Source organism: Polypterus senegalus, chromosome 3, assembly GCF_016835505.1.
Source record: "Polypterus senegalus isolate Bchr_013 chromosome 3, ASM1683550v1, whole genome shotgun sequence".
Classification (NCBI taxonomy): domain Eukaryota; kingdom Metazoa; phylum Chordata; class Cladistia; order Polypteriformes; family Polypteridae; genus Polypterus; species Polypterus senegalus.
Genome location: NC_053156.1, coordinates 282,412,906 through 282,429,185, shown reverse-complemented (window position 1 = coordinate 282,429,185; position 16,280 = coordinate 282,412,906). Strand labels below are relative to the sequence as shown.

The following is a 16,280-nucleotide window of genomic DNA, read 5'->3' as shown; positions in this document are numbered from 1 at the left end:
TGAGCGCTGCAATCGAGCTCCAGCCTCACTGGGTCACATGTTTTAGGAGTGCACAAAATGAACACCATTTTGGACCAAAATCTTGCAATCTCTTTCAGACAGCCTTGGGGTCACAATCCCTCCTAACCCACTAACAGCTGTGTCTGGTGGGCTCACAGAGGGGCTTAAAGTGAAGAAGGACAAACAAACTGTAATGGCCTTCACTACACTATCGGCACGTAGACTTATTTTGCTCAAATGGAAGAATCCTAACTTTCCTATTTTAAGTCAGTGGGTAACTGATGTTTTATACTATTTGAAATTGGAAAAAATCTAATTCTCACTTAGAGGAGCTGTACAAATTTTTTTCAAAACCTGGCAGGTTTTGAAAATGTCAATAACATTTTAGAATAAACATTTACATTGAGAAAGCATATTCTCTGCCATCTTTGACTCCATTTATCTGTATTCATTTATTAATTTATCTATTTACTTATTTTAACTATCTTAAAGTTTTCCTCTGCAGGCCTAGCTCACTTTTTCAGGAGTGAGGATTGACTTGTTTCTAACCTATTTTTGTAAAACTTGAGTTATTTGTATGGAATGTTATTTGATTTTAATAAAATCAATACAATGAAAAAAAAAGAAATACATTTCCAAAAACTCTAAAAGCATCAGAGAAAATGTCATGAAAATTGTTATGAAATATCGACAAGTAACATGGTCTAGTTTAGTGTTTTAAGGCCGTACAAAAAAACAGGATTCTTTTGCTCTGCTTTTACTGTTTTCTGATAAGTATCCAGAGCATAGTGTACATATCCATATTGAAGACCCCGGCCTATGAATTATTTTGAAGGGCAGATGTTACTCTGTCACAACATAATGTATATAGTTGGTACTGTGCATCCAAATTACAACACCAATAGATACAAGAATCAAAAACGCCTTTACAAATATATATATATATATATATATATATATATATATATATATATATATATATATATATATATATATATATATATGTTACCAGCAATGTATGAAAAGCAGGCATTGTATAGAATGCCTAGGCAAGATGCATATAGAGACATTTTCTTTTTAAGTCCTTCTCTTATAATCCCCTTTATCTGATAAACATTTCGACAGTGAACTGCCAGTGGTTCAATGGTGATTGCAAATAGCAGGGGTGACAAGGGGCATCCTTGTCTGGTACCACGTTCTAGTTTAAAGTAGTCTGAACAAATGTTGTTAATACAAACTGAAGCTTCTGGATTGGTATACAGTAGTTTGATCCATGCACAAATGTTCAGGCCAAACCCACATTTCTCTAATGTAGTGAAAAGGTATTTCCATTCAATCATGTCGAATGCTTTTTCTGCATCCAATGATAATAATATTTCTGGGGTGTTTGACTTTGTTGGTGAATATATTACATTAAACAGGCGACCTGTCGACCCTTGATTAATCCAGTTTGATCTTGTGATATTACCGAAGGCAGCACTTTCTCCATCCTATCCCAGATGATATGGTCCTGTAGATATCAGACCCACAAAATTCTGTGCCTGCAGTCTTAGCAGCACGCACAGAATTTCAAAAGCTCTCTGGTCTCAGAATTAATCTGAATAAAAGTGTACTCTTTCCAGTGAATTCTCAAGCATATAATATTAGATTAGACACCCTACCTTTTATCACTGCAGATCAGTTTATATATCTAGGGGTTAACATCACAAGTAAACACAAAGCTCTTTATCAACAAAATGTCGCCATCTGTATGGAAAAAAATTAAGCAAGACTTGCATAGATGGTCAACCCTTCATCTCACTCTAGCTGGAATAATTAACATTGTTAAGATGAATATTTTTCCTAAGCTTCTTTTATTAGTTCAAAACATTTCAATACACATCAATAAATCATTTTTAAGCAATTAGATTCAACCATAACCTCATTTATTTGGAACTCAAAACATCCACGTGTCCAAAGAGCGACCCTACAAAGACTTAAGGCAGAAGGTGGTATGGCTTTACCTAACTTCCAGTTTTATTACTGGGCAGCAAACATACAAGCTATAAAAACCTGGACACAAACAGATGAACATACACAGGCCTGGTCCGCAATAGAAGTAAAATCCTTCAGTACTTCTTTATATTCCCTGCTCTGTGCCCCAATAAATGCAAGTTATCGCCAATATACTAATAACCCAATTGTGCTCCACTCACTCAGAATATGAAACCAATGTAGAAAGCACTTTAAGATGGAGAAGCTTTTATCTGTTGCACCTCTGCAAGAGAACCACCTCTTTCAACCCTCGCAAACATATGCAGTTTTTAATATCTGGAAAAGATTCTTCCAGATTGGTTTAAAGTGGAGAAGGACAAACAAATCGTGAATGCATTTACTACGCTATTGGCACGCAGACTTATTCTGATAAACTGGAAGAACCCAAACTCTCCTCTTTTAAGTCAGTGGGAAACCGATGTGTTATACTATTTGAAATTGGAAAAAATCAAATACTCAGTTAGAGGATCTTAACAGATTTTTTTCAAAACCCGGCAGCATCTAATCAATAATATTTTAGAATAAGCTCTTAAAGCGCAGAGGAAGCAATTATCTCCTCATTTCTTTTGCTTCTCCATTCATCTCTATTGGTCTATTAAACTCATCAATTTAGGTATGATTACAAGATTTATCCCGTTGGCCATGCTCTCTCTCTCAGGGATGGGGGTCAACTTGTTTTTCAATCTCAATCCTATTTAAAGTAAAAATGGATCGATTTGTTTGCAATGATTATAATAAAATTATTAAAAATTAAAAAAAAAAAACCAATGCCTAGGCAATATATAGAATTACTGGCATTTTTGGGCAAAGTATGAGATATCCAAATTATTATTAAATATATTTCGGGCAGCACGGTGGTGCAGTGGTGGTGGTGCTGTTACCTCACAGTTAGTAGACCCGAGTTTGCATGTTCTCCCCATGTCTGCTCCTCCTGGTGCTCCGATTTCTTCCCACAGTCCAAAGACATGCAGGTTAGGTGCATTGGCGATCCTAAATTGGCCCTAGTGTGTGCTTGGTGTGTGTGTGTGTGTGGGTGGGTGTGTGCCCTGCGGTGGGCTGGCTCCCTGCCCAGAGTTTGTTTCCTGCCTTGCGCCCTGTGCTGGCTGGGAGTCGCTCCAGCAGACCCCCGTGACCCTGTAATTAGGATATAGCGGGTTGGATAATGACTGACTGACTATAATTTCCCTAGGCATTGTATGTAATACTTAGGCATTATATAGAATGACAAATGCTATTTAGGAAAAGTATTAAAAGAGAGTCATGAAAAGGCTTTCATTGAAAAGACATATATGAAAAAGAATACAGAATAAAGTATAGACATTACACCTTGCTCTTCCATTTTCATACAGCACAGTATGAGTCTTTGCTGAACAAATTCAAAGTATCGTATTTCGTCACTTCTGAACAAAGACTGAAATGCAAATGGGGAATCCTCCATCTGAGGTGAGCGTCGAAAGTCACGTGACATTAGAAACGTCATTAGCGGGAGTATTTTAGATTTTGCCAGTTTGTCTTTTGTCACTGCATAGAATGCCTAGGAAATGTATGAGATACTAATCATTTCATTCTGTGACGTCCAATTTTCAGCATGAAATGTAGAGGTTGGAAGACTTAGAAAGTGGAGTGGAGTGGTTGAAACACCACTCACATTGAGTAGATCATAGTCTGTTCATCAAATCGTACCCAGTTGAATTAGGATGTGGAAGAGAATCAGACTGGGGGCAGGCGTTGGTATGATGCGGTAATTTGACCATCTTTGTTGGGAAAAAGGAAAAACATTGCCACTCGATATTGGGATATTTAATATGGCAGAACACTATAACTGATTATATCAATGGGGAAATCAATAATTTTATGCTTTTTTTTTTTTTGCACTATTTCTCAGTCCCGCCAACGGATCCAAAACAATGGGGCTGAGTTTAAAGGGTTAAGCATTTTTAAAGAAAATATTCTAGGAAAAGCCCTTTCGTTGAATTTGATCATTTGGGAATGTTTGGAAACTTTGGTGAATCATAAAGTGTATCACTTTAATCAGACTTATCTAAAATTTAGTGGGCAGAAAATTCTGAAATTCCCTCCTTTACCTCAGTCTGTAGCATTTAGTAATTTTAATTTTTATTCCAAAGAATTTTCAAAATAAGATAACCGGACTGCAATTCCTGATCAGCACTATCATCCCCCTCGGTTTGATTTCTAGCTGGCATGCCTTCTGTTTGTGGCAGCCTTATTCTCTCTGTACCTGTGTGATTTATCTTCAGGATTTGTGCCAGCTGGGCAGCCTATCTAATGAGCATCACTTCCTTATCTCCTCAACTCATAACCCTAACAATGGATTTTCTTAATGCAGTTTATGATTGCAGATTTTTGCTTCTGATACTCAAATTCTGGGTCATCAAAAATTTGATCAAATGAACTTACAGTACCACAAGGCTGGAGAGGTTGCGGAAGGCGCCATCAGGAATATAGCTGATATGATTCAGGGCGAGAGTCATTGCCTGCAAGGTTGGCAGCTTGTTGAGTGCAAAGACGGGAATCTCAGTGAGGGCATTGTCATCCAGCCATAAATGTCGGAGGGAGCGTAGCCCGCTAAACATCTTCTCTGGCACATCACTGATGAGGTTGGCATCAAGGCGTCTGTGGAAACATCATGAAAAGCACAGAAATAGAATCAAGGATTTACACATACAGCTCTGTGTGTACAGTATTCAGAAGCCTAATTAGATTACAGTGATGCTTTCAATATGGTTGTGTTCCCAGACTGCGTTGGCAGTTTCCAGTCGTGTGAGATTCCGATTTCAATAGCGCCGACAATGGAAAAAAAACATGGAGCCTCTTTTGAGGAAATGTGGAGGTATGCACTATGCAGCCAAACCATTTATTCCCATAATGCCCTTGTTGAATCTAATAAGAGCCAGTAGAATCTGCTGTTTCTTGAATCTTCTGGTCCAGACGCATTAAAGACCATCCTTTGTGGCAATGATAAGCCTTGGCACAACTATCAAAGCCATCAATATCAGCTCAAAGTGCCCCTTCACCAAAAGGTTAATGGCTTAGGATTTGCCTGACGAAGATACCTAGAAGCCAACTCCAGTGTAAGAACTGATCGATTCAGATATATTCTAAAATAAGACATATCTATCTATCTAGAAGAAAACTGCATGTCGGTACTAACAATGCTGCACATCCTCTCTCTGACACACTAACACTGAGGACTTGCAGCCAACAAATTATTCTACAAATAGTGGCTCCTCTGTACTATATATATATATATATATATATATATATATATATATATATATATATATATATATATATATATATACACACGTATATTACAATATGCAAGCTTTTGAGGAGGCAACACAGGCCCCTTCTTCAGGCAATCTTGAAAGCATGCATATTGTAATTTTTTTAGTTAGCCAATAAAAGGTGTCATTTTGCTTGACTTCTCACTACATTCATAATGGCTAACAAGGTACAACACCTTTTATTTTCTTTTTACAGAAACTCTTTAAATAAATAAATAAATATGCACACAGTTTCCATGTGGGAACAAATAAGGTTCTATCTATCTATCTATCTATCTATCTATCTATCTATCTATCTATCTATCTATCTATCTATCTATCTATCTATCTATCTATCTATCTATCTATCTATCTATCTATCTATCTATCTATCTATCTATCTATCTATCTATGTGCAGAGGAGAGATGCTGGTGGCTCTGAGGCTAGGGATCTGCATTGGCAATCAGAAGGTTGGCGGTTCAAATCCTGTAAATGCCAAAATGCTCTGTTGGGCTCTTGAGCAAGGCACATAAACTGCAGCTGAGTGCTTTGAGTAGTGAGAAAAGCGCTATATAAATGCAAAGAATTACTATATTGGGAGAAGGATGCCAGAAATGGACCTGCCAGGCCAGAGGAATAGAAGAAGACCTAAGAGAAGGTTTAATGATGGGGTGAGAGGGTACATGCGGGTGGGGGGTGTGACAGAACAAGATGCAGAGGACAGGATGAGATGTTAAACGATAATCAACTTTGATGACCCCTGATGGGAGCAGCTAAACGATGAAGAGGGAGAACAATCTGGATGAGAACAAGCTATTCAACCCAACAAAGCTCGCCAGTCTTATCCACCTAATTCTTCCTAAATCAAGTTTTGAAGTTCACTGTCTGCTCCACAACTTGGTCACTTATTCCATGTGCCTGTGATTCTCTGTGCAAGGAAAAAACTTCCTAATGTTTGTGTTAAATTTACCCTCAACATGTTTCCAATTGTGTCCCCGTGTCCCTGTTGACCTCAAGGATTTTTTTAGCACCTTTCTTATCTATCTATCTATCTATCTATCTATCTATCTATCTATCTATCTATCTATCTATCTATCTATCTATCTATCTATCTATCTATCTATCTATCTATCTATCTATCTATCTATCTATCTATCTATCTATCTATCTATGACCTGCAGTTAAACTGAGCTTAGCTTACTTAAAACAAGTTAGATTATCTACAATTTGTCATGCTTATATATTGGAAATACAAAGAGTTAAACATCATTGCAGCCACAGGATTTTTATTTTATGAGCACAGCATTCCATATTAGAAAAAAGAAAACAAGATGAAAAGAAAGCAGTGACTGGAGAGAAGTCCTTTTCGTTATTAAGCCTGTGTTGTGGTGGGCTGATTGAGACTGCTTGGCATTGGCAATGCACTTATTATACCAATTAAGCTTTGTCAAAGTGTGTCTTAAAGAGTCAAAACTTTTTTAAAATTCCCAGCATGTGATTTATGCCTACACTGATTAAAACATCAGCAGCAGTGTCTCCTGGGTACGCATCTTAGGGACAGGCAAGAGCTTGTAAGTATGTGTAGTTAAAGGGTTCTTCTGTTTCTACAGGTGTTTGTTTTAGTCTTATATTATTTTTTGGGTTGCTGCTCTTCACCCCACCCAGTCACCACATACAGGTACTGCTATTTGCTGTGTTAAGGCCAAATGTTAGAAAACATTGAAACGGGATTTGTTTGAATGATTAACAAAAGGACATTTCACATTTTGCTGGATGATAATGACTTTATTTTTTTGGTATTAAAAAAGTCAAGGATATAGAAAATACAACTTTGAAAATATTCACCACCCTTGGCATTTACTGTCAATAAAAAAGCACAGCCTAAAGCCATTTACATTCAGAATGGAATCTAACTGCATATACTCTACTATCTGATCTAAACTCGTAAGAATAAATCAAACTCTGTTTGTGTGCTACCTCTCAGTTAGGAGACCCGGGTTCACTGGGTTTGCATGTTCTCCCCGTGTCTGCGTGGGTTTCCTCCCAAAGTCCAAAGACATGCAGGTTAGGTGCTTTGGCGATTCTAAATTGTCCCTAGTGTGTGTTTCTGTGTTTGTGTGTGTGTGTGTGTGTGTGTGTGTATTTGTGTGTGTGTGTGTGTGTATTTGTGTGTGTGTGCTGTGCGGTGGGTTGGCACCCTGCCTAGGGTTTGTTTCCTGCCTTGTGCCCTGTGTTGGCTGGGAGTTAGGATAGTAGTTAGGATATAGCGGGTTGGATAATGGATGGATGGATGATAAACAAAAGTTAAAAAAAAAGAAAGGACGAAAACTTAAGGGAATGATTTATAGTAATGGTCTACGGATCTGTGTTGTGGATTTCCTTGATTCCTTTTTCTAAATATGGGGTCTGGACTACTAAGACTTTGATCATTTAATTTGTTTTTGGATTTAGTTTTGTTTTAGGAATGCTATTATTTTTTAACATCTTGGCACACCAACATTTTGGATGGTATCTTATTTTTTTTACCACTGCTGTGGGGTCATCAGGAGTGCCTTTTCCAGAAGTTCCAGCCTTTGATGTACATAACTAGTGTTGCTGGTATTTAAGCTGGTAGCACATTGTACATAGCATCCAAGGTTGCGGATAAAAATAAAAACATTTTTCTGGCTCTTAGTGTTCTGAAAAGCAGACAGGCTCCAGATAAACAGAAATGAGTCAATTTTGTAACCAGAAAATAAATTTGATATTTTACCAGACCAAAAACAAAAACACTAAACTGTAGCTGAAGTTGAGGGAAGCCAAAAACAGAACGCATTTGCAGATCTCATGGTCTTCGTCCAAATCCTGGATAACCCAGAAATGCACGATACTGACCTTTTAAACCATCGCAAGAATAATGTCACACATTGCAAATTTGCAGTCAAACTCATAGTAATATGATGGCAAATGCAGCACAAAATGTCAGTGTATACAAAAACCAAAATGGCACTGGCAAAGAAAATGCAAATAAATGTTAACTACCTGAAGATGAAACAAAAAAGTAATGCTGAAAATGAATCTAAACTGGAAGAACTGAAATTCTTTGCAGCAACTTGTTTCAATAACAAGAAAAAAATAAAAATAAATAAAATAATAATATTAATAACATCATCAACAGGGCAGCACGGTGGTGCCGTGGTAGCGCTGGTGCCTTGCAGTGCAGAGACCTGGGTTCGCTTCCCGGGTCCTCCCTGCATGGAGTTTGCATGTTCTCCGCGTGGGTTTCCTCCCACAGTCCCAAGACATGCAGGTTAAGTGCATTAGAGATCCTAAATTGTGTGGGTGTGTGTGCCCTGTGGTAGGCTGGCGCCCTGCCCGGAGTTTGTTTCCTGCCTTGCGCCCTGTGTTGGCTGGGATTGGCTCCTGTGTTTGGATATAACGGGTTGGATAATGACTGACAATTTCAGCACTTTTTGCGTTTTGTTTGTTTTTCTGACTTTGATTTCTGGGTTTTCTTTTAGCTTTACTATTTGGTATTTTCTGACTCCTGGTTTTTGACGCTTAGCTTTCCCGTCTGCATTATAATGTCCTTTAATTTAATCCATCTTCTGGGGCCTCATGCATAATGCCGTGCATAGAATTCACACTATAACATGGCGTGCGGACAAAAGTGGAAATGTGCTTACGTACAAAGAAATCCAGATGCATAAATCTGTGCGAACACCAGCTTCCATGTTCTTCCGCTACATAAATCCTGGTCAGTGTGAAAAGTAACGCACGTGCACTGCTGTCCCGCCCCGTCTCCTCCCAGAATTACGCCTCTTTAAAAATTAAAATCAACATAAATAGCCCTTAAGCTCAGTGTTCGGTGAAAAGGCAATGGCAAAAGCACGGGCGGAAATAGAAGAATTTCACTGAATGCCAAGTGGAGGCAAAGAAAAACGTACTATTTGTTGATTTAAACAGTGGGATAAACAACAAAAGGAAGTCGTTCGAGTGACACAGAGTGTCGGAGAAACTCAAAACCTCAAGTTCACAAAGTCGCACAGTACCCGAAATAAAAAAGAAGTTGTCAGATATCAAAGTCGCCGTGAAAAGGCGAGTCGTAGCCCACTGTCTGAGTGTCATATGAAAGCTTATTAGGGTACAGAGACAAAACAAAATAGGGACACAGTGAGAAAAAAGCACGAAATGTCAACTTTAATCTCGAAATTTCCACTTTCTTTCATTTCATGGCGTTGAAATCATCCTAACATTTCCTAACCACGTCCAAAAAATACAATTTACAACAGCTGGACTCCAAGCACGGTGTAGAAATATCTCAGTGGTGATCAATAGACGGGGCTGCACCGGAGTTAAAGTGTAAGAGCAAAGGGTCGGAGTGCTTGTGTAACACCCCTTGTTACTAATGCCTATGGATAAGCTGGGAAAGGGCCCTGGGTTTCTTCTCCTGCATTTAGTCGATTTATAACTAACGTAAACTGAACCTCTCCTGTAGCTGATTTTCTAAGTGAATAACTATATAGTAATGTTCACATGTATCTGCATTTGCTTCATTTCAAACCAAACATACACTTAAAAATATAAGGCCGAGTGTCTCTCCATACGTGGGGTGATGAATTCAATGCACCTCATCAGTGAAGACTCATCAGAAGTGCAGGTTGTGTCTTTATCGATATGTTTGCTTTTTAAATAGCAAAACTATTTGTTTAGGTCTAGGTTCACTCTTTCAATAAACAACATAGAAGTAGATAGTGGTTATTTTAAAAAAACATATAATTATATATCACTCATTAGAATGAATTATGTTGAAAATTTAACAAAATGATAGTGTAAGAGTAATTTCCTAGTTACATAAGATTCATACATGTTTTACTAAATGACAATGCATAATCTATGGGAGGTTCCTATAACCCCCATAAGTAGAATTCCATCCATCCATTTTCTAACCCGCTGAATCTGAATACAGGGTCACGGGGGTCTGCTGGAGCAAATCCCAGCCAACACAGGGCACAAGGCAGGAACCAATCCTGGGCAGGGTGCCAACCCACCGCAGGACACACACAAACACACCCACACACCAAGCACACACTACGGACAATTTAGAATCGCCAATCCACCTAACCTGCATGTCTTTGGATTGTGGGTCGGAAACCGGAGCACCCGGAGGAAACCCATGCAGACACGGGGAGAACATGCAAACTCCACGCAGGGAGGACCCGGGAAGGGAACCCAGGTCTCCTAACTGCGAGGCAGCAGCGCTACCACTGCGCCACCATGCCGCCCATAAGTAGAATTGAATTGGTATATTCTAGCTGTTTCTATCTGCTCTGACTGAACATTGTTCTCAATTGGTGATCAGCCTTGCCATGTCTAAGGCGTAGCGGGCACAAGGTTTTAAACTTTCGAGCCTTTTAAGAATTGCATACCTTGTGTGTGTGTTTTGTGTATCAAGTAACATGTAAGACAAAGCACTAAATTTTAAGGGCAGCACCATACGTTTAAAGCATACAGAAGAAGAAGTTAAGAATCTTTAAGTGTAGAAGAAGTAAAGATCTTTTAAGTACAGAAATAACTTAAGTTTCCCAAGAAAAGTGAAGTTTAGAAAAGATACATTTTTCATGTGTCTTTTATTCTACGTGTGTAACAACTTTTTTCTTTATTCTAGTGTGGATTACTTGCCTTTAATTTTCACTAAATATTTTTAAAAGAAACTTTTGGACTGAGAGATTTCTTTCGGCACGCGTTTTACCCGTGTTTGAACTCGCCTTATACTTCAGCGCCTACATATAGTATTAAAAAAATTGATAGTTACAGTAAAAATAATCAGCATTCCAAATAATTTAGTGATAAGATTTTTAAATAGTATTTTCCCACCTCACTGAAAATATATGCTTAAAATATTTGACACCATTGCTAAATCTTGGCTGTTTGTTCGTCTGTCCAGAATTTTAAATCACCTGTAGCTTGTAAACCGTTTCACCTATTGACCTGAAATTTGGCACACATATACTACGTGACGTCTACTATCCGCTCCCGGGGTGATGATTGACCTCCAAGGTTACTCCTCTTTTTATTTTATTTTGTTTTATTGTAGAATCAACACTCGGCAGCGTGCAGCAGAGCGGTCATGTGGCACATGCGTACGGGCGCCGTTCTCATCCCTACCACCTTCGCCGTCACTTCCCCTACCTCTTCATATCTTAAATTATTCTTGAGGCAGATTGAAGACTTAAGTGCCAGCTTAAGTGAAAAATGAAAGAAAACGTACTAAGTAACTGCAACACAAACACTGACTTAATCAGTTTAAAAGAGAAAAGATGCCGACAAGAGAAGAGAAGAAGCAGACTGCTAGGGTGGAGAAAAGAAGATCTGCTCAGGAAGCAGCAAGTGCATCAACATCTGAGCAAACGAATGGTAAACTTACTGAGAAAGAGGATGAAAACTATAAGTCAAGTGTAATGTGCAGCGTGCCGTTACTGCTAATTAAAGGATGCTTGTTGAAATTGTAAAAACACATCATAAAAGAATGGTGTAAAATGATAATGTAAATGGTGTACCTTTGCAGCATATGAGTTGTCCAAATCAGGTTTCCAGTCCAAATTGGGCAATGACAAGCTCTACTACTCTGTCCTCCATTTTATTTCTCACACTATTTTTTCGCCACGACCATGGTGAAAAAGGAGCTGAGCTGTAAGGCAAAGCTCTCAATTTACCAGTCGATCTACGTTCCTACCCTCACCTATGGTGATGAGCTATGGGTATTGACCGAAAAAACGGGTTTGTGGTGTAAATGGCACTATATAGCGCCTGACCCGACACAGATTGGACACGGGAGGCACGTGTAAAATAAAAGGCTTTTTATTCTTCTTCAGCTGGAGGGCACATCTTCCCCGTACTCCCCCCTGCCACAACACAGTCCCAAACACCAGTAAAGCACAAACACAAACTCTCTTCACCGGCACCACCACTCCTCCCTCGCAACCTTGACTTCCTCCACCCGACTCTGGCCCCCCGAGTGGTGGTGGCTGGGCCCTTTTATAACCCACCCAGAAGCATTCCAGGTGATTAACCACCTGGTCTTAATTGCACTTCCGGGTGGGGCTGAAGGCTCATCCAGCCGGGCTGTGGGAAGCAGGCAGCTCCCCCTAGTGGCCACGCCGGGCCCCAGCCAAGCTGTGGAGGACTCCATCTCCCATGGAGCCCTGCGGGTGGTTGGGAAAACACCGTCGGCCAGGGAGGCTGCCACCAAGCGTTCCGGGGGAGGTACTGGACTGTCCATGGCGGCTCCCCCGGAACATAAGCAGCAGGGGCGTCCCTGCCGGGCATGGGACCCGGCTGTCCTTCACAGCGGATACAAGCGGCTGAAATGAGTTTCCTCCGCTTGGTGTCTGGGCTTTCCCTTAAAGATAAGGTGAGAAGCTCAGTCATCCAGGAGGGACTCAGAGTAGAGCCGCTACTCCTCCGCATCGAGAGGTGGCTCGGGCATCTGATCAGGATGCCTTCTGGACTCCTCCCTGGTGAGGTGATCCGGGCACGTCTAACCGGGAGGAGGCCCCGGGGAAGACCCAGGACACGATGGAGGGACTATGTCTCTCGGCTGACCTGGGAATGCCTTGGGATTCCCCCGGAAGAACTGGAAGAAGTGGCCGGGGAGAGGGAAGTCTGGGTATCTCTGCTCAGGCTGCTGCCCCCGTGACCCGACCCCGGATAAGCGGAAGAGGATGGATGGATGGATGGCACTATTTTTTTTTTCCTTTACCTCTTCCTGTCTCTCCATTTCCATGAATCAGCTGCATCCTTCAAAGACCACCCATTACAGCAAGCAATTGGATGCTGCTGCCCGAAGTGACCAATCAAAGACATTTCAGTCTTTTGAGTGACACAAACCCACCCTCTTGCTAGCTGCATGTCTCTCAGCTACACAGAGTAGAGGTCTGTTTAAGGGACGGAGGTCAATTAATTGCAGCAGTCCTAAAATTCAATGGGCTACACTTGTGTCAATGAGATATTTCAGTTTTTTTTATTTTTAATAAGTTTGTCAAAAATTTCTAAAATCCTGTTTGTACTGTCATTTTGTGTTATTGAGTGTTGAGTTATGAGAGAAGAAATGAATGTAAATTATTTAAGCACAAGGCCACAACATAACAAAATGTGTAAAAACATAAGAACTCTGAATGTACACAGAGCCTTGGATTCCGCTCGGACTCACTAATATTCACACAGGATGTGGTGTTATTTACCTTTGCTCTTGCTTTTCAGGTAATCGGGTTTGATTACGTCCATACTGTAGTTTATGATGACTTTGTGTCCATCTTCTTTAGCTGCCCATCAATACTTCCACACTCACTAATCACACCACACCGCGGTTTGCTTTCTTTCTTTTACAATATTATAAACTTATGATTAACGTGTTCTCTAAACACAAAAGGAGGGAAGAAAAGGTAACTTAAATTAAAATATGTCTTAACTTTTCAAAAGCAGTAATTAGTGGTTGGAATGGAAATGAGAAGTGTAAACCCTAAGTGCAGAGCTCATGAGTTCTCCATCAAGTTTCAGGTCACCCAAGAGCTTTCCCTTCCATGCTCATACTAAGAAGCCATTTCTTTTTTTCCTCCTTCTTCTTTTTTTTTGTGTCAAAGAAAATAAATGTTCCCTCTGTGTCAACAAGAATGGCTTTGATCTTCATGAGTGCCCCTAAGAGGGTTAGCACATGCCTACTGACCCAGCTGTCTGTATCCCCCATAACTTCAGAGCCTACCAAGGGACGTGTATGGGCAGTGCATTTGGGTCAAGGGTCTTCCTCTGCATTCCTGGACCCCAGGCACAGCAGCCTGCACCAGTGTCCTGACGGAGGGCTCGTGTGCAGCGTCCTGTGAGACGCGCTGAATAGGAAGTTTAAACAGTAGATTTCAGTTTCCTGCTAATCAGCACCATGTGGACACAATCTTTTTTTTTGGGGAGGGGGATTCATTTTAATAAGAAACAGTTTGGAGATTTGCTGACAGTGTATGCACAGTTTGACGTTATCCAGCCACTGTCTCATGAATTACAATTTAATACTGATTCATCGACATCTGAGGACTTATGGGGACTTAAGGAAAGAGGTTTTGAAACGATAAAGAAGATAACACATGCTAATATATATATATATATATATATATATATAAATATATATATTGTTCTGCCTTTTTTCTTAAACCAGCTGTTTAAAAAGCATAAATCAAGTGCATTACAATTCACTCCTTTTGCAAAATAAAAAAATCCAAATGTTAATCTGGCTCACCAAGTATGACTATGGATGGATATCTACAAGAAAAGCATCTCCAGATAAGCCAGATCAATTGGGATTTTCTGAAAATGGTTTTATTTTAAAATTTAAGGATGATTTATCGTAGCTAAAAATGAATCCTTTTACTGTTGGCAATCTACCTAAATTTCTATTTTCACCCCGTAGGAGGAAGTTAATGTACAGAGAGTAGAGCTTCATAAAGAAGATTTGTAAGTTCAGAGCTAAAATGTGGTTTAAGCAATGCTCTTTACTGTAAAACACTGCCGTCTTGGAGTAGAACATCATCCTCATCATCTTCCATTTTATTCTGCCTGGTAGGTTAGGGCTGACAAAGTCTTCCTATCTCCAGAAACTTCCTCCAGCCCTCCTTGGGCTTCTAGAACTGTTGATTATTACAGTCCCTCCAAGGCATTCTGGGTCTGCTCCTCAGTCTTCTTCCAGGGAGCCATGCATGATATACCACCTTAACTGGCTCCTCTCCATCCAGAGAAGCAGAGGTTCTACTCGGAGGTTCTCCCATATTGCTAAGTTCTTTACCCTATCATAGCGAATGAGCCCAGTAACCCATCACAGGAACCTCATTCTGGCTCATTTGTATTTGTGGTCTCATTCAAAGCTGGTGACCACCAGTGAATATGTGGGTGTAGACTGACAAGTACATGAGCAGCTTCATCTGTAGACTTAACTCCCACTTCACCTCCATGGTCTACTACAGCTACTGCCATGACACCAATTCTTTGGTCAATCTCAAGATCATCTTTCCCCTCACTCATAACAGTAGTGTGATGTCCCATGTTAACCATTATGGAAGCAATAAGAAGTGAAGTAAAATGGCACCTTTTATTGGTTATCTTGACTACAACCTGCCTGAAGATGGGGCCTAAGTTGCCTCGAGAGCTTGCATATTGTAATCTGTTCAGTTAGACAATAAAAGGTGTCATTTTGTTTCACTTCTTATTGCCATCACTCATAAATAAGACCCTGACGTAACTGACCACTTCCACCTGGGTGTGAAAAGTTCATTGTTTCATACGTGTATTTGGGTTGTTTGCCTTTTTGTTTATTTTTAATTTTGATTTGTTTTGACATATTTTTTCTCCTATTTTTTTTTTTTTTTGCTGGTTTATGTGACGCAGTTTGAAGGGTCATGTAACCGTGTGTGACGGTGCAGTTTGGCTCCATGTTCCTGTGGCCTTTGGGGAGCCTGTTGAACCTGCAACCATTAATACCATAACAGAGATGAGCAAGAAGAAGAGATTTATTCTACAAAACAACTCAGTAAATATAAGAAGCTCCATAGAGCACACTATGCAAAAAGATGTTGCCAGCAAGGGTAATCCAAGGTGAAATTGTAGGATCCTGCAGTCAGAGGAGATGCCATACTGACTGGCACCGCTAACCTTTAAAATCCAGGCTCATGTCCCCCTAGCCATCACAGGACTCCAGCCACGCTGAACCTTGCTTCTCTGATTGCCTCTGTCACTCATCAGACTTCCTCTTAAACATTGAGTCTCTCCAGCTACCTGTGATCCACTTCAGCCCCTAGAAGTGTTAGCCTTACGCTCCTCTCTTGGAGCTCCTTATCCAGCTGCCTGCCTCCTCTCTGCCGCATGCTGGCTCCTCATGATCCCACGGAGTGGTGGATCTGAGGCTAAGGATCTGCGCTGGCATCCCGAAGGTTGCCGGT

General features: G+C 40.3%; 1 protein-coding gene across 1 annotated transcript in view; it reads right to left on the bottom strand.

Moving 5' to 3' along the window:
* Positions 1 to 16,280, bottom strand: part of LOC120526245 (leucine-rich repeat-containing G-protein coupled receptor 6) — a 410,078-nt gene that overhangs the window by 91,127 nt on the left and 302,671 nt on the right. The window contains exon 5 of the mRNA XM_039749315.1: positions 4,453 to 4,668. Coding sequence (XP_039605249.1) covers positions 4,453 to 4,668 — 216 coding nt within the window. The remainder of the gene's footprint in view (positions 1 to 4,452; positions 4,669 to 16,280) is intronic.